This window comes from Solanum pennellii, chromosome 5 (genome assembly GCF_001406875.1).
Source record: "Solanum pennellii chromosome 5, SPENNV200".
Classification (NCBI taxonomy): domain Eukaryota; kingdom Viridiplantae; phylum Streptophyta; class Magnoliopsida; order Solanales; family Solanaceae; genus Solanum; species Solanum pennellii.
Genome location: NC_028641.1, coordinates 36,946,601 through 36,965,934, shown reverse-complemented (window position 1 = coordinate 36,965,934; position 19,334 = coordinate 36,946,601). Strand labels below are relative to the sequence as shown.

Below are 19,334 nucleotides of genomic sequence, written 5' to 3'. Positions count from 1 at the left end.
AATATATTTTTCTAAAATTTTACAAAACTAGTATAAACGTATTTCATGGTAACGTTTTAGGGTATATTTTATTTTTTAAAAACTAACAGCATTAGGTTGATATACGTTACTGTAAGTAACGTTTTACTTTTAAAACGTTATTTTCAGTAACCTTTTACTCCTAAAACGTTACTGTGAGTAACGTTTTAGGAGTAAAACGTTACTGTGAGTAACGTATATCAATCTGACGCCATCAACTTTTAAAAAATAAAATATATCCTAAAACGTTACTGTGAAATACGTTTATACTAGTTTTGTCAAATTTTAGAAAAATATATTATTTTGATGAATGACTTTATATAATGGCTTAGTTTGGTTAGAACCTCAAAAAGATGGAATGGAACATACTACTCTCAAACGGTACGGTAAGGCAACAATATGGGTGGAATGGAAATGCTGCACATGCATTAAGGTATATTGAATGGAACAGCCTAGAAGGCTTGACTAATAAGCTACACTTATCACATGTAGATTCTGTTTTATGCTTGATGATTTTAAAGACATAAAAGTCATTAGTTGCGTCTGTTCAGAATCTCCTGGTTGGAAGTCACGACTTTTGCAAAGTGACTGTCTAGCTAGCGCCATCAAGGTGTTGGTTTTTAATTAGATTTTGTTTTAAATCGAGGGGTACTTACGTAATTTTACATTAATGTTTGGAGTTCATACTCTATGCATATAGATATATAAACAAAGAAGCTAAATATTTCACATACACTCAAATCTTTAGTTAACATCATTTGTTACAACAAACAAGTACACTTCTTTTTATTATTAATTTTACCTCTCTATGATAGCTTTTTTTAATATTAATTGAGTAATAATATTTTTGTAAAACATATATTACCTATAAAAATAAAAAATTGAAAATAGTTATGATAGTGTCATGCACATACTAAATTTCAACTATGAATATTTAAGAGAAAAATTATACTTAAATAGTGTCCATTTATGTTCAAAGGGAAAAAGACTATTGTTGATATTTTTTGCATTAATATTTTTTTTCTATTTTGTTGGTTTGATTTGTTAAAAAAAATGTATTTATATTAATCATTTTGATCTCGAAATATCAATAACTCTATATTCATCATTTAAAAGCACTTGTCCCATGTTCTTTCAATTAGAATTATTTACTAAAAAACTTAAGTTTAGTCATATTAATTCTATTTTACAACATTGCATATATATATATATATATACATATATCAAATTCAAAATAACAAATATGGAAAACCTTCGCACTTGTATTTTGGGATTTGTATTTTAAAAAGTACAAAAATGTATAAAATAGATAATTTATTTAGTTTGACAACTACAAAATAATTAAACAAGGGCGAGCAAAAACAAAAAAATAACAGAAGGAAAAGAAAAAAATAATTTCGGTTTAGGGTGTATAGTGTATACTTTTTCCAATTTGATTTAACTTGGAAAGACACATGAAAAATAAAAATAAACTATTCATCAATTCAAGGACCTCAATAGGAACAAAATCATTTTTCTATTTTCTGTTTTGAAAAATAAGCAACAAGAAGATTGATTTTTACCAACCTAAAGAATTATCACAACATGTTTACCCAGCTCAAAATTTCCAACCTGGTAAGGCCAATCAGAAAATTATCAAAACCTATAGCAAACAAAAAAATGGTACGACAATTATGCTTTCGGAGCTCGTCTTTTGACCCGCTTCTTTGATCCATTAACAGTATCCACATCCTTGTGGCCAAAAACGTTGATCGAACTGTCATCTCTTTTACGCTTTGATTTATCTCGTATTGGCACACTGCAGTAGAATTTACACAATTAGTAAGACACAAGTAGCACCGCAAACATTCTTAGCTTGATGTAAAACTAAAACACATTGATGTTTGAAGTTGAAACAAAAAGTTACCATGAGCACAATCTAAACCATAACTACCAACATTACAATAATAATTGCAACTTGAGTCCAGATAACACTCAACACTGCTGCTATGTCTGGAACATTGCAGCTGGCTGCTTGAACAAAATGTTCAGAGGATGACTGATAACAAGACATGGTCGGTGACTCGTTCAGCTCATAAATTATACCCCTCCCCCCCACACACACCACATAAACTGGCAATGTTAATGACAGATATGTATAATGGGACTCCATGGAAAAGGTCCAGAGGAACCCCGGACAGAATATCTCACCCACATGACCCAGGGAGAGGGAGGCATTAACTGTGAACCATACCCTGTAGCCATCCGTTGTTCCACAGCATTATTACCAGTCCTCACAGTAAATAAACCGCAAAAATCACCCAGACATTAGACTACTAAAAGAAATTAAACCAAACTGCAGCAGTGTCACAGTACCTAATCTTTTCGTTCTTATGTGAGCCCCTCAGAGCAGCCTTGTCAAGTACACTTCTGCAGTACTGAGTAAATGGAGAACTGAGACTGGACTTCTCAAACTGCAGGTAGAACATATATTTAAATTAAATAAATTATATTTCTCCAGTATGAAAGATAGCTGTTACTAGTTGATAAGAAATGTGCTACCTGAAGGAATGTTTCAACAGATTGATGATCATTTGGTGAAAAGGCAACCTCATTTCTTTTCTTTTGCACAGAATCAACATTTTTCTCCACCTGCAGAGGCAAAAGAAAGCGCTCAGAACGAGACAGAGCAACTGATGGTAAGAAGAAAAGATATTATTGAGAAATTTGATAGCTTGGATCTTGGTCTTGTCTTATTTACCGGTGTCGACTATTTAGCCAGTATACCTTGCCCATTCTAACTAGGAAAATTAAAAGAAGCCTCAATGACAGAAGGGGTGGAATGTGAGGAAGAGAGAGACGTTAGGATATAAACTGCTTCCGAACACATGAATATTAAATAGAAACAGGAACAAAAGGTATCCACAAAGTAAACTGAATTGGCATCTGTCTAAGCTATCTTTTCCTTCCTAGCCACAAGGCACAAGCACAACTTTGTCCAATCCCAGATAATGAAAAGAAACATTCCACTATGTAATTCACAAACTAAATTATCAGACAAAGGAAAGGAACTCTATGATTTCCAAATCATCATCTCCCATGTACTTCAAGTCCTAACAATTTAATACATGAGAATGATCGCGTGCACATTAACTAAGAATATTCTATTTTCATACTTATGTAAAGGACAACACAAAGCTATCCTCCTCTATACTTGCACCGATAGTCCAACACTCATTATTTTAATCTACTTTTGAACCAAAGGAACCCTGTCAAGCAAATGTTGAATATGTGTCATCTCAAAAAAGTGCTGTAAAATGAGAGTAAGATGGTTGCATGAGATGCCTTTGAGCTTTAATTAATTCCGACACATAATTGACCTTCAGCTGGGTACTTGGTGCAAATCCTGTTTAAAGCTGCATCTCCAGCATATTCTTAATTTAACAATTACGGCATCCACATGCATGTTTTTAAATGGAAATGGCTATACTAGGTTGAGTACCTGCTCAATCAAATGTTTTACCACACGACATTGACTTTCTTTTGTCTTTGACTCATTAAACTTTTTCAGACGGATGAGTGGAACAGTTGCTAGATCAGGGAAAGAAATGTGGTAGCTCCATTGTAAAAAGTGTGATGATAGTTGTTCAATTGCAGATGTAATGCATTCATCTTGGAATGTCTGAGACTTCAAGCAACTCTTTGGCAACTGCAGTATGTTCATTTGCAATTTTAAATGGTGACAGAAATACATAGAGAAAACTCATTTGCAAGATTGTCAAGTTAATCCTGACATCAACCAACCTTTAGAACAGACTGAAAGAAGAGAACAGGTCCAGGTTTTCCACGCTCTCCGACTGTTTTATATTCCAAAACATCCAACACAAATGAAGCAATAGGGATGAAAACTCCAGTAGAATTAGACAGATCATTAAGCCATTGAATGCAATTGAGTCTTAAAGGGAAATATCTCGGTCCAGGAAACAGGCGCACCACTCCATTTATAAGTTGAACCATAGTGAAGAAAAAGGCCTGAAGATCATAATCCCGTACATTGCGTGCTATAAAACCAACCCAGAGATTTATACAATTGGCGTACTCCCAACTGCAGATCCTTTGAAGAGCTTCCTGCACCACAGGATGATTAAAATTAGTCAATAAGATACTTTTAGCAAACATATTCAAACTTAATCGTTAAAATCACAGGGCAATTTTAGATACCTTTTTCTTTGTACGCAAACCCCACTGTAATACTTTTGCAAGCTGACGGACAGACACGGTGGCTTTAGACAGTGATTTTTGAACATCTAGGGAGCATAAGTCAACTAAGGAATTTCTTAAGAACTGCAAATGCTTGTTATTGACAATATCCGTAGCTCTCGACTGAGCAAGATAAGCCACAAAAGCTTTTGCTAAGCAATTGTCAAACCAATCAGTTGTAAATAGAGAGGCCACATCCAGTAATATCGAAAAAGATGATGATGATAGCATCCCACCACCTGTAGCCCACAAATGTATTGTCGTCTGTTTCAACATAAAGGTCAAGATGAATAAAGGGATCACAATATATTCAGCTACATAAAAGTAGTATTAGCATCACAGATCAGGGAAGATTCACAATGTTAATGTTAAAGAATGACAAAAGTCCCACGTCAGTGATTAATGAGATGGGTGAACTCCTTATAAGGCTTGGACAATCCTCCTCCCTTTGAGCAAACTTTTGGGCTGTGAGTTGGGCCTAAGACCTAATTTATCATGGTATCAGAGCAGGGCTCATCTCACCCGATGATGGGATCCCAAAAATCAAAATTGCCCACGCATCAGATGCTAAGCATTGGGCGTGAGGTGGGGTGTTAAAGAATGACAAAAGTCTCACATCGGTGGTTAATGAGATGGGATGGACTCCTTATAAGGCTTGGGCAATCCTTCTCTCTTTGAGCTAAGTTTTTGGGGTGTGAGTTAGGTCTAAGACCTAATTTAACAGTTAACATAACTTGAAACTGCAAATCATATGATCTTTTAATGTGGGGAATAGTTCTATGAGGTACGACTTTAGTAGTAAAATAATTACATACGAAACTCTCTAGAAACCGCAATGGTAGAATTGAGATTCATGAAATAGTAATCTCTGAAAGTTCTCCATATTCCTGGTGGATTCGACCGCAACCTACTTAGGTTGATCTTATTACATACGACCATGTTACGTTGCGCATCAATTGTCAACATTGGAGCTATGCTCAATAAAATGCAATGCAGGTGAATATCAAAAATACGCATTTCAAGAATATACAACTTATATCAGTTCAATGTTCAGCTAGGGCAACAACTATCACATGACATATTACAGGAATTCACTAAGAGGTAACAGTATATGCATGAAAATTACAGCTAAACATATTGTTTATCTGATTCACAAAAGCATACATCATATCTGGGATAAACAGAAGCAAAAAAAAAGTTTATAATAAAATAATACAGCAAAACTAGCAATTCCACTAGTACTACTTAGTAGCTTATCAGCAAGTGTATGAACTCAAGTAATGCATACACTTATTAGATCAATTTTTAATTAAAAAAAAAGGCTTCAACAATTTTAATAGTCAATCTGGCATGCATATGCATAAGATGCCCTCAAATCGCATGTGATGTAGAAGACTCTTCACACAAATCACGTGCTAAAGATAACGTACCTTAATAAGCCTCTGCAAGAGATATGGAAAAGCATCAAAGAATGGTAAAGAATCCCTGAGCCGAGTCAAAGCGAAAGCCAGAATTTCTGAATCAGTAACCTGATCCAACAGAGATAATGTACTTCTCAAGTATGATTTGATGAGAGGTTTCACATTAACCCATTGTGGGGTATCCTTCAGTTCTAGTACTGCTTCTTTCTTGTAACTGAAGGATGATAGCCCCAAAAGTCCCCGAAGTATATTATCTGCTTCGGAAAGAACAGACATTACTAAGCTGCAGAATGTCTCAGCATTCTGAAACCTTAGGCCAATGGATTCAGCACCATAGTGGCATGCTGCTCGATAAGCATTTAATAAACAAACAAATGCTTCCTCCTTGTGCTCTTCTTTGATCAGTCGACACCAAGAACTAATGGCAGATACTGTCAAAACTCTTCCCTTGGCTTTACCTTGGTTGTCTTCAGTCGCCGAGTCTCTTCCATGATTACTCATCTCATCCTCATCTGAGAACTGCCACGAAGTTAATCAGAAGGAAAATACTCAAGACACAATTATATAACTAGCTCTAAAAGGAAATCATGAGGTTTCCATTTTGCAATCCTATTAGTAGAAAGACAAAACATATAAGAAGACAGATATAAGGCCAGGCTATCCAGAATATGCGTCCGCAATACAGCGCATATCCAACAGATATTTTGGCGAAATACATTGACAGCCCTCAAACTTGACAGTAAATTACATATAGACGGGCAAAATAAGGTTTGTTCCATTGAACACCTGAACATATCATAAAGTGTTCCTGTTAGAAACTTTCAGCTCAAATTATAAACAATAATTGTGCATATACTTAAGTGCCTACTACATAGATAACCACATAAAATATAACATCACCTTTAATCATACACATCAGCCTCAATTGTAACAGGTGTGAGGTTTTACAGCTTATGAGGCTGATGTGTATAATTACAAGAGGTGACATTTTAAAGTGGTTAGCTTATCTACATAATGGGCATTTAAGAAAACGACAATACGAGCATAAATTTTCTTAATTTGAGCCAGGAATGTCTAATAGAAACATTTTGTCATGTTCAAGCCCAAAACAGAAACAAGACGTAATTCAAGCATCTAAATGAAATTTACTTGCAAGTTTAAGGGGTTATCAATGTGTTCCACCTAAAAAATTTCACCACTAATTATGGATGACAATGTGACATGCATGCCCGGAATATTGAGTGTTCAAAATTATCCAATTAATTTGTTTAGGCAAAGAGGGTTCATGATTTCATGGGAAGAAAGAAGATAAAGATATTTTGTAATACTCTCTTTATTCTGATTGGTCTAAGCTTATCCAAAGCACGCATTAAGTTTAAAGTTGGTACTGCATAACATTTTAAAGCAAGCGGACCAAAGGTAGATTTTACAGACACTTATTATGAATTTTGAGATGGTATATAATGAAAGCAATAACACCAATTGTTACTACTCAACACCAAGTTAGTTGGCGTGGGTTATAAGAACCCTCAAAAACCACATCAATCTAAAGTAGGACTAATAAACTTGATCTTATCATCCCACACATCTGTAAGTAATAATCAATCTAGTCAAGATGTTCTTCTTGGATCATTCCCTTAGACACCAGTAAATATACCCCCATGTGAAGGAAAGTCAACTAATTCTATATCTTCAATAAGACTTTAGAAGTCCCTAATAACCATGGATCATCTATCGTGTACATTTCTTCCTTCTTCACATCTTCTTACATTAAGATCACCTCCTGTTTCTCAAGGCTAATTAATCCAATAGCATTTCAGTACTGAAAGCTCTAGCTGCAAGCTCCCTCCTATTCCTCTAGTTGGGGCCATATACTCCCATGAATGTTGAAGTACGACTCGTAGTTTTGTTGGATGACAGTGAAACTATCCAGCAGTGAAACTGAATGTACGCCCCAAATAGTCTCCTTAAAAGGCCTAATCCCTTTTGTACCAAAAACATTACAATTCATCCATTGTTCCCTTCTTACTGCAAAAAGGCTTAGTCAATCAACCTATTTCGCCAAATACTCCAGTCCAAATGAAGACCCGAATAATCTGTTTTAAGTCGAACAATAGGTGTTGGTTCTCCATCTACGTGTCAGTAACTTTTTAGCCCCATCACCTATGTCTTTTGTCTACCACTCAACCCCTATATATCCCAACTGATGGTCTTTTGTATAGATAAACAAGAAGCCTAAATTGCCTCTTATCATCTCTATCACCGTATCTACATGAAATTCTAATTTCTATCATTTTCTATAGCCCTTATATCTTGAACTGCTAGGACATCCGGAAGCAGCAAATATTATCTCTTCGTTCAAATAATGTTTTTGCATTGCTGTCAAAACCATTAAAACTTGCCTCCAGTCAAATAGTAATTCTCAATATATTCTTCATAATGCAATCAGAAGTTCCCATCGCCCACACTTTTGGAAAATCATAACACTTGCATGTTATTTCAATGTTTAAAAACCAACCAAACTTTTTAAGTATTATTTTAAATATTATTCTTTTGAAAATGAAATTAATATATTTCAATATATTCATCCACCATTAATATGAATAGAAAGTCAAATTAACATCTTAAACTGCAGGTCAAGGGCATATGCACGATTTTGTATAAGCGATCTCGACATTTTAAAAAATTAGCAATCAAGTAACTGTATCAACATCATTCTAACAAACACGTTAATCGAGGTGGATCCTTGCTTTATATATGATGAGTTCAAGCTTTTTAACATTTTATAACTGAAATTATGACTTTCCATTCCAAAGCAAAATAGTAAAAACAAATCTAAAATCAATACTTGATAGCACCAATCCTCAAAGAATATCTATAAGATTAACTTTTATTTCACTAAAAAAATTATTAACCTTTATTAGCTCATTGGAAGTTAGGACAGTAGAGCGTAGAGAACAACATAGACATTTTTGAAATATCACTAAAAAGTTCCTTTTTTTCCGTAAATTTCACAATTTTTTAGGCTTCTCCCTGAGGTCAACATGAACAGATTCGATCCGGAATATGAGCTAGACCATGAACACTTCACTGTTGGAAGACAACATTCACTACCAACCAATAAAACTTGCAAAAAACAGTTTAAATGTAAACATCTTAAAATTACTTACCACTACTCCATTTTGCATTGCTTCAATGTCCTTGTGCTTTTCTAAGAACTTTGAGAAACTTGGATCCTGAAAAAATTCAAAGGACAATGAACAACTTAGATGTGTAAGAGATTTCACCCTTTATATCAACAAATAAGTGGTGCACAACCTCTATGGCTCTATCCTTCAAAAAAATATAAGAAACAGAGTACAGCCAGCAATCAAGTAGAAGGAACTCAGACTACATGTACAATGCCCTCCAAAGCACATATTTGGAAAAAAAATGAAGCTACTTGTACTTTTTCAGGGAAAACAATAGTAATATTGATATATCATAAAGTTTGTGCTGGGGTATATTACAAAAAAAATACTAGAAAAGCCTTGTACCATATATTGTAAGCTATCTATACCGATAACAAGGTTTCCACGTCATTTACAAAATCCATCTTGACCCAACTACAACAACATACCCAATATGATCCCACAAGTGGGGTCTAGGAAGGGTGAGGTGTAAGTAGACCTTATCCCTACCTTCGTGGGGTTGAGAGGTTGTTTCCAATAAACCCTCGGCTCAAAGAAGAAATTTTGAAATAGGTTACAAAAAAAGCACGACAACATAACAGCACGATACAAAGCAAATGAAACATCTATAACACACTGAAGAATAAAGAACTACGTGATTACTTGATAATACTACTAATAAGGAGAAGAGGTCAAGGAGGCTAGTTCCCTGCCTCTCCCACATAAAGGTGGAATTTATTCCATCTATTCTTCTAAGACCCTTGCACATATTTCATGCTCCAACAATCTAGTCAATTTGTGGTTGATTTTGGCATAACTCTGTTCATGCCCAAAATACTGTAGAACATTCCATATCTGTGTTGCAACAAAACAATGTAAATATAGAGGGTTGATTGACTTTGTGTTGTTATTACACATATAACGTTTGTTGTCAACAGGTACCCCTCCTATGTAGATTATATTGATTCTTGGTAAGACATGCTTCTCTTGACTTCCATATTAGTTTCCAAGGGCTCAAAAAAAGAAACAGGGAACTCCTAGTTCGAACTTGGTAGCAAGATTTCGTAATGAAAAAGACTATCTCCATTTGTCTTTCATATCATTCTAATGTTACAAGACCTGATTCAGTTAACCCATTTATAATTTATTCCCATAGTTGTAACATGTTAAGCAAACACCCCAAATTCACAGTCATAAGCTATCTCAATACCAAGTTTACATAGTAACCCAGGTCTTTTATCCCTTGTATACTTTTTGAGACAAGGGTAACTTTGTATCCACAAAAAATTCGTTATCCAAGAGATGATGAATTGGAAACATACATCCAACAGGGTGATGTGCACACCCTCAAAAGGATATACAAAATTACAAGTTTCCTGTAAAATCAACTATTTCTATGATTTCCCCTACCAATTCTTGTTTACACCAAAAATAACAAGACTTAAGCATTTCATTTTGATCTTCTAGAAACTTCTTTTTGTCCTTCAAAAGTCAAAACATCTAGCATTCCTTTCTTTCCATAGAGTCCACCATATACAGGCTAGTATAGTCTTCCACCATTCTTCCTTTCTCCCCCTGCTGCCAAATCCTGTCGAGCTGCTAAGCAGCTCCCTGGTTGTCTTTGACATCACCCAGCTAACCCCTAATATACACAAACATATTTCACAGATTTGAGGCTGCTTTACAGTGTAGAAAGAGACAGTTATTTACCTCTGTTTTCTGCTCACATAAAACACCTCGAACAAAACTGCATACCCCTTTTTTTGAATGCCTCCTGGGTAAGGCAGGCTTTCCTTATGACTAGCCAAGTAAATATGAAACTCTTAATGGGCTTCTAGTCTTCTATACTAGTTTCCAAGGCCAACTATCTGACAATGATTTGACATTCATCTTCCCATGTGAAGGCCAGAAATTGCTTCAAACAGAATCAAGATGACTTTTAAATATTTCAGTTAATTTTTGTCTGCATCACAGAATTATTAGAGAGTCATTTGCATATTGTAGGTGTTATGACTCAAGTAGTTTGAGCCTGACTTGGGCCTTGGCCTTTTCTATCACGCTAAGAAGTAGATGTAAGGTTTGGGGACCAACATGGGCCTTTTTCCTTTATAGTAGCATCAAGTTTCTCAACGGAAGGCCCAAACAAGAGATAGCTAATGACTTATTAAACAAGGGCATCTTCATCCTTTCCGGTCATTTGGCTTCCCTCCTTAGATTTTAATTTTTGAAACCTCCCAAGTATCATTAGAGCCCTTTGTTTATTCGGTAATACAAAATGTTGCCTCGTAAAATACACCCTCTTCCTTTTTTCCAAAAAGGACTCGTGATCTCTCAGTTGTTATAGTCAAACACATTTTAATATGTGTTAATAATGGCTATCTCAACCGATATAGTGATTTCAAAATCCCAATCCCAGAATCAAGAACTATTGATCACAATTAAGTTGAAAGGGCATTTAACTCGAATTCTTTCCATATGAGATCATTCCTCAACTTTGTTTCTTCCTCTATTTTAAGCCAAACCCAGACTTCTAACCAAAATCTTGAAAGATCGTGTCAGACCAAAGTTTAAAAGGAATCCCTAATAAAATCCACTTGCCGACAAATCCAAATCCAAAGTTGCGTTCTTGTGTCTCCAAATACAATATTTATCATCTGAGCCTTCATTTTTGAGTTAAGCTCAAATAAAAAGTGAAACCGATGCACTTTGTTTATTAGATCACTTGATACTTTGTAGGGTGCCGAGCTCCCAACACCAAGCAGGTTGGAATTTCGTTGTAACCATTCAAAAATTTCCCTACCAAACAATTTGGATAAGCCCTGCTGCTTTTTGTTTTGCGAATAATTTGCACAAGCCATGTCCTTTTTTCATTAACTACATTGTCTTGGCATACCTATTAAACTGAAGAAGATTTGGTAGTCTAGCATTACCATCAAATCTTCGTATCTTATCAAACTTAAATTCTGGGAAGATTATACTGTTTTTCCTTTCACCTTGTTGCGGGTAGATAGTAGCATATCATATGTGGATGTTGAAATTTTGAATCACCGGGTATACATACAGCTGCTTGGATTGGTTCCACTTTTTGTAATTTTTTCCTTTGCTATCTAAAGCTGCTAACATCATGTGACAAGCCACAGCAACATACAGATGATGGTCATTCTTCTGATGTCATTTCTTCTTTCACCAAATGTTAGCAACACACTGCATGTACCCATACACTATATTTACACACATTAGTATAAGAACTATTTTGTAGCCAAGTCCATGAACATAGGGAACTATTGTACCCCACAGGACTGAATTTTTCAATCAATTGAAGCTCAGTATACTATTTACAATCGTTTGGCATACTATTCGAACATAAAATAACATAAAAATACTTTTGAAAAAAGCATCCCAATAAATGCCAAACAAACTACAGATAAACATAAAATGATATCTTGGGGTTGATATCAAGGAATGCAGATTCAAATGAATAAACCACTCTAGAACAGAAGATGCTACATCAACTGCGTATTAACACATATCCCAAAGAAGATACTTGAGGCATATTTACTTTAGATACGCTAACTAGATGAGTTTCTTATCAAAGAAAAGATCAAAAGATTAGATGTCAGATTGGCAAAAGCCCTTGTAGTTTTGCTCTTTAGTGCCATCACAACAAAATCTCAAACATCAGCTGTCCATCAAAGAAAAGATGTGTTAACAGATCTCAGATTGGCAAAAGCCCTTGTAGTGTCCTCTGTGGTTAGTCACTTCAAATAATTTCCATAACAGTCAAATTACAAGCAAGAGGAGACGGGAAAAGTGTTTTCTATTCCTCAATCAGAAGGAAGTTCATCTACTTTTCTTTTTCATCATCCAAAACAATTTGATGTTAAATAGATAACTTACTTTCTTCAACAGCTCAAAACCAACTTAACTTAATATCAATCATTTTAGTATTGATGTAACATATTTTACACTAAATAAATTACTCTCACATCCCAGAAAATTCTTTTAAGCACTATAGTACAATATCATAAAACTTTTTCTGTAAATCCACAAGGTTCATCTTTTGATCCTTGAAAGACAATAGATTTAATAAGCAAAAGCAACCTACCTTCCTCTTCAACCTTTCTAGCTTTCTCTTTTGTACAGCAAGATTTTCTTGAATTTTTATGTTCTGCATCATCAATTCACTAGTACATTTGTCACCTGCACATCCATTAATGAATCAGAGGATTTGTGCTGTTGAAAGGAGGAAAGTTGGAAATAGGTAAAACATGGAAGGGATGTTAAGATAAGGAACTAAAGACCAAGATAATCCCATGTAAGTCAGATGATGGACCTTCTAAAAGTTTTTCAGGTTCACTTTCTGTTCCATTTTCATAGCTTATATCCTGAAACATGGACATAAGACATTTAGATAAAGCAAAAGTTGACATTGAAGTACAGATGATTGCTAAATTGAAGATTGAGACCTCCGAAAGATATCCATCACTGTCTGAAGAATCAACAACACCATCACAATCATTTTCCATGAATGGTGCCTCAAGAGGCAAGTCTTCAAAAGCTTCAACTTCGGTGTTTCTGAAAATTTATGACTAAACATGTGATTTACGTGACAAGATAGAAACACCAGGAACAAAAATTCCAGCATACAAGGGATGAAACAGTGCTGTTAAAAGCTCATTTATGCACTGAAGCTCAGAAAAGCTCAGGGATGATGCTTTGCCTCATGTAAGTTGTGCTTCAACGTAGGCACGGCACTAAGATGTGTGCCTTATTACCCAAGAAAACTATCTTAAACAACAAATTTAAACAGCAAAGAGATCTATTTGTTCGACAACCTCAGCAAAGAGACACACTAATTGCTTAGCAAGACATTATGAAGAATCTGTTAGCTTCTTGCACGATAGATAGATTTTTATTTCTTTTCCTTCACAATACCTTCTTTTACTAACACTGATACTTTCATTGTGGTTGTGCTTAAATCCCCAATAGACCTCAAGCACTTCTAAAGCTTTTTTTTCTTTGACAACACTGGGTTGAACAGACCTTTTTTGACGATATCAAGGGGTCAAATGCTGAAAAATTGAAGTAATGAAGAAAGGCAAAGCCACAAGTTGAAACACATTGCGAGAAACTTAGATTTTACAATTCCATATCTTGAGAGATTGTCAGTTTGATGTAAGAAACATTGTGTGTGTCCCCCAAATCAACATCTTTTCCTTTACGTAAACATCCCTTGCAAGTCTTGGATAGTAGTTTCTACTACAGAGAGAGGAACCAGAAAACAACAGAGAGCACCAATAACAAAGAACTGCTAGAACTTTATTTGAATCAGAATGCTGATAAGGAAAGTAATGAAAAAGAAAATGAAGAGTTCTTCCCAAAAGAAACATCAGCATAGCTTCAGGCTTCATGGACCTTATGCTGCAAAAGACGTTTAGCTTATTGTGGAAAGGATAGGCTTTAGAAATGAGTAATCTAACTCTGAGAATGCAGCAACCTAAGCATAGTAAAAAAAAGTAAAAAACTAGTAATATTTTGACTAGACACATCGTCCAAGAGAAATTAAAATCTTTTAGGTTGAAGAAATTGTCACTACCTAACAAGATTACTAGTCACATAGCTTTTAGTACAAATGATCGGTCTACAAAAACATAAGGCGTTCAATTGCAATGAGATGTCCAATGAAATCAATTGCTGTAAAGAGTGTTCAGCCTGATGACATCAGACTATATCATCGAAAGTATTAGTCTTTATAATCGATGTGACCTATCTAGCTGAAAAAATAGATTTACAGCAGTTGATCTCAGCTCTTTTACTGTATGTCATTGCAGGAAAAACAATCCCCTCCCTGTTTCACCTAGATTGGACAATCAAGTCCAACATTTACTACAAATCTAAATGTGGTAACTGATTAGCATCAGTTTTCAATTTAAGAGTAAATGAAGCCACAAGTAGAAGATGAAACAGCAAAAGAGGACAAAAATATCAAGTCTTAGAAAAAAACAGTGTGTATCCAACTTCAAAATATGAACTAAATTCACCTTTCATTAGAGTGGTCTATTACTTTGGCTTGGTCTTCAACATTAATCTGCACATTTTCTACAATAATTAAAGAACGCAAGGTCATAAAGATATTCATATGAATGTCTAATATCAATAAATGCACTTGCACAATTAAAATAGTGGCAGGATGTCCATGGAAGTCAAAACAGAGAAGCAAAGTTGATCCATCTGGTAAAGCTTTTGATGTAAGTTTACAGCCAATGATAAAACAGGCGACTCTCACCATTTGTGTAATCTTTCCAAACAACCTTTCGCACACCATGAGTTCCCTAGAAGAACTGGAGCTATCAAATTGGGAGCACCTCTACGCTCACTGCTCAGTTTAAAGGAATATAAATTTCTGGAGTACTTGTGCAAACTTGAAAAAATCCTTTACTTGGAATATCAGAATATTATTCTTTAAGAAACTCTTTCAATTAAATAAGAGCAAGTTGTATTGCAGCAGATTGAACAACCCCATCACTGTTCTTCTTCTTTCCCAATTACTTCTCATCTATCTATCGAATACAAAGTTGTGATGTAAATATATACCATTCGAAGTGTGCCCAATTTAAGCCTGTATAACAATTGCTTACACATATTTTGGTCTTGTGACATTTCTTGCAAAATAAAAACCTCTAAATCTAATAAAAATACAGCAATAAAAACTAAAGATAAACTAATGAATAAGGCATTCAAGAACACACACACACACACACGGAGAGAGAAATATTTACTGGATGAATATCTCTTTTTGAATAAAGCTTTCTTCTTCCGGCGATCTCGAAGCACTGACGGAAGATTCTTCTTGGCAAACTTCCTCGCTTTCTTCCCTAGCTTGCCCATCTAATTGATCCTCTGATAAAAAAAATGAAAATCAACAAAGCATTTGAATGAACGTCATAACTGTTCACATCCTGCTAACAAACACACAAACATGAAGACAATCTCAATATGCAGTTAGGACTTGACGAAGTACTGGTCGCGTTCTTGTTCAGCTTGTTGACTCTTTCCACTAGTTTTATTGTCTTGTAGAGTTTGAAAGGTTTATGGGCAATAACTACCCGAGTAAGGTGGCTAATAAGGTTATCTTCTTTTTTTATTTGCACTTTCTAGGTTTTCTATTAGAATGTTCCTACTAGGTAAAAACCCACCTCATATTCACTCATTCATCACATTAAGTTAGACCCGCAAAACTACCATCTTCACAAATATGAGTGAAGAACAAATCTATGAAACGCCTTCTCAATGTTTTGTGTTAAATCCAACATTAAGTAGATGAAATTCCGCCTAGTATAACATCCAAAGATAATGATTTATCACAATCTATCTTTACATGTTCACAACAATCCTTAAATTTTCTGTCTTTGTAGGAGATGATGCAACAAACATGACCTCTTGCCTAACAGATTTGACAGAAGCACCAATTTCTTTCAACCCTTCTTGAACTATAAGATTAAGTATGAGAGTCATACATCTCAAATGAAAGATGCATACAACTCATCACATTAGTTCGCCACATCTCTAGTTGTTTAACCATAGCATTATTTTTAAAAAGCATTATCTAACAGTAATACTGAACGCCTTGTCCAAATTTAGTTCAAATAAACACTTACCAAGAGACAAAAACTTAACATCCATTCATGCAACACCCAACTTCTATCAATATATTAGGAAATAACGTATTCAAACTAACAACCATCCGAGGACGGTTCAACTCTAAAGCTACTTCAGGCCCAAATTCAGTTCGAAAAAGGAAAGTTCAAATACGAAAAAGATATACACAAAAAAAAACCAGCAAAAGGCAAGAATAAACCAAGAAGCAGAAGCACAAAGATGAAGGAGATACATACATAAAAACACACAGCCAAGTTTGATGGAGGCGATGTAAAACGTTAATGGTGAGAAGCACAGTATTAACCAATAGCACACTTGAAGAAACAAAATACCCTAACTAGAGTATAAAAGACTATGTACTTATTGTTACTATTAATTTTTATAAAAAATAATAGTGTGTTGAAATTTCTTACTACAAATGTTATGCAAATATTTTTGAATTTTTATTGTTTATATAATTATTAGGTAATTTACCCGCGTGAATAATAATTGCATTGAACTTGAAAATTATTTTCTTATAATATCCATACATTAAAAACAATAGAAAAAATAGGTTCCTAAAAAAATATTAGCAATATTCCAACATGAATTTGATTATTTATCATTATCACATAACTCAAGAACCCCAAATGAATGAATTTCTCACGAAATATTAAATCATTGGTTTTTAATCAACATTCAAAGGAAAATCAAGAAGAAAATAAGAACATATACAAAGACATTTCGTAATAGAAAGAAACATTTAAGTTGCATAGATTATACAATTGTGATATATGTCTTGGGAGAAAATTCAAATTTTGTTAACATATTCAAAAAAGAAATTACGCTTGAACATGAAAACAATTATAACTTTTGAACTTGCATAATAAATTTCTTCAATTCATAAGTGAGAAATTTCATATCTATGTAAAAATATATAATATATAAGTTTATATATAGTATTTTTAAGTTATAAAATTTAATAAAGAATATCAAAACATGAATTTGTGGAACTGAGTATGATAATGATTTTCTGCACAATGAATATACGTACTATATGTGTATATGTTCAATAAATCAGAGACAATAACTTTGCAGAAATATAAACAACAGAGTTTAAAACATGTACTCAAAAACAAAAACTAATATCATAAGCATAAATTAATGAATGTAAAATAAACATACCAGGATATGTAAAAAATAGAATATAATAGAAGGAGAAAATTGAGTCCACTAAATGCGCAATGTCACCTTAAGAAAATTATTACCCTCCAATACAAGTGATTTAAAGAATTACATCCTCTCAGGATGGAACTATTTTATTCACCAACTTATTGATACAAAAAAAAAGGTATTAGTAAGTTAACTCAACAGAAGCAAAGTACACATATATTTAATTTTACGAAAGTAGAAAAGAATATTAGAATTTTTGTTGTTCTAAAATGACAGAAAATCTCATTATTTACAGGCAAGAAAGAGTAGTGTGAACAAAGTTTTATTGTGTCTTATCATCAAGGTTACAACTATTTGGAAAAGTTACAAGCCTTCATAAAAGTCACAACTTTTCATAAAGTCGCAACTGTTCATTAAAGTCGCAATCTTTAGTAAAAGTTATAATTTTTCATAAAAGTTGTAACTCTTCACTAAAGTCACAACTTTTCATAAAAGTCACAACTTTTGATTAAAGTCACAATTTTTCATAAAAGTCACATCTTTTCATAAAAGAGAAAGGCTAGTTTTGAAAATAAATAAATTTAAAAGGAAATTCTTACTAGGGGTGGCGCCATGTAGGCGAGCCTAGGATTCTCTTTTATATAAATATATGATAATTAAAATTGGTAGATAATTAAATTTATAATTATTTTTTATTTTTTAATTTGACTTGACTTCAATTTGAACCAATCATATTTTTCTATTTTAATTTACTTTAATTTTTTGAGGTGCTTTGTTAAATATTTAAGCTCAAACTAATTAGGTTATCAAATAATTGATTATAAAAAAAAATTGTCTTAACTTTGAATGTCTGCTAAAAGTAAACAATCACTATAATATTGATTTTTTATAACCGAAAGTAATACGAAATATTATAAAAGTGAAAAAATGATACTCTAATTGGCAAATTCAATCAAATGAAGAGGTTGTTTAACATTGTCGTTAGGAGATCAAAAGCACTTATTATGATTAGAAAAGAAACACTTTTGTTGAAAAATTTTGTGTTTGACAAATCAATAAAATTGTTTTTTAATAGAAGAAGAAATAGTTTTCCTAATGTTGAGAAGAAGCTAAAAATTTCCCTTTTTTAAGAAAAGCACAAGCAAAAATAAAAGTTTTTATTCTCAAGACTATAAAATATCTCTTTCATATATACATATTTACCAATATATGTCTTATTAATTAATAAACGCATTTCATAAGTTTGGCTAAATTTCATTTAAATTTATTATTTTTATATAATAAATTTATATTTTATTTTACATTTACATATTATTATTTTATATCTTACATATTATTTTACATATAACTTTTACCAAATTAGAAAAAAGATATTAACAATATTTTTGTAAGGTTAGTAAAAAGAAAAAAAATAACAAATAAAGATTTCAATCCTCCCCAAAAAAAAGGTATGATATTGATTGGGTATTTAAATATGTACATTTTAATTTAATAAAAATAAAGTTTGATTAACTTTTTATAATTGATATTTTAAATAGTTTCTCTATATAAACAATTTTAATGTTAAAAGTATATTAATTATTGTTTTTGGGAAAAAAGTCTGCAATATACCTAAACGTTGACAGAAATTGTTGTAACAACTCTAAACTTTGGAAAGGACATTATACCTCTCCCC

General features: G+C 33.4%; 1 protein-coding gene across 1 annotated transcript; it reads right to left on the bottom strand.

Annotated features, from left to right (window-relative positions):
- Positions 1-1,454: 1,454 nt before the first annotated feature.
- LOC107018476 (nucleolar complex protein 2 homolog) lies at positions 1,455-16,858 on the bottom strand. Its single transcript, XM_015218969.2, has 14 exons — positions 16,744-16,858; positions 15,628-15,748; positions 14,890-14,947; positions 13,315-13,423; positions 13,182-13,233; positions 12,954-13,048; positions 8,849-8,914; positions 5,688-6,197; positions 4,219-4,521; positions 3,802-4,125; positions 3,500-3,706; positions 2,560-2,649; positions 2,374-2,471; positions 1,455-1,816 (listed from the first exon to the last, which is right to left on the bottom strand). The coding sequence occupies exons 2-14, from the start codon at positions 15,734-15,736 to the stop codon at positions 1,690-1,692; spliced, it is 2,148 nt and encodes a 715-aa protein (XP_015074455.1). The 5' UTR covers positions 15,737-15,748; positions 16,744-16,858; the 3' UTR covers positions 1,455-1,689.
- Between the last annotated feature and the right edge of the window lie 2,476 nt (positions 16,859-19,334).

Coding starts and splice junctions, on each gene's coding strand:
- LOC107018476 (XM_015218969.2), bottom strand. CDS start 15,736: ATGGGCAAGCTAGGGAAGAAAGCGAGGAAGTTTGCCAAGAAGAATCTT. Junction 8,915..12,953: donor TAGAAAGGTTGAAGAGGAAG/GTAGGTTGCTTT, acceptor GAATTTTTTCAG/GATCCAAGTTTCTCAAAGTT. Junction 6,198..8,848: donor CAATGCAAAATGGAGTAGTG/GTAAGTAATTTT, acceptor ACTTCGTGGCAG/TTCTCAGATGAGGATGAGAT.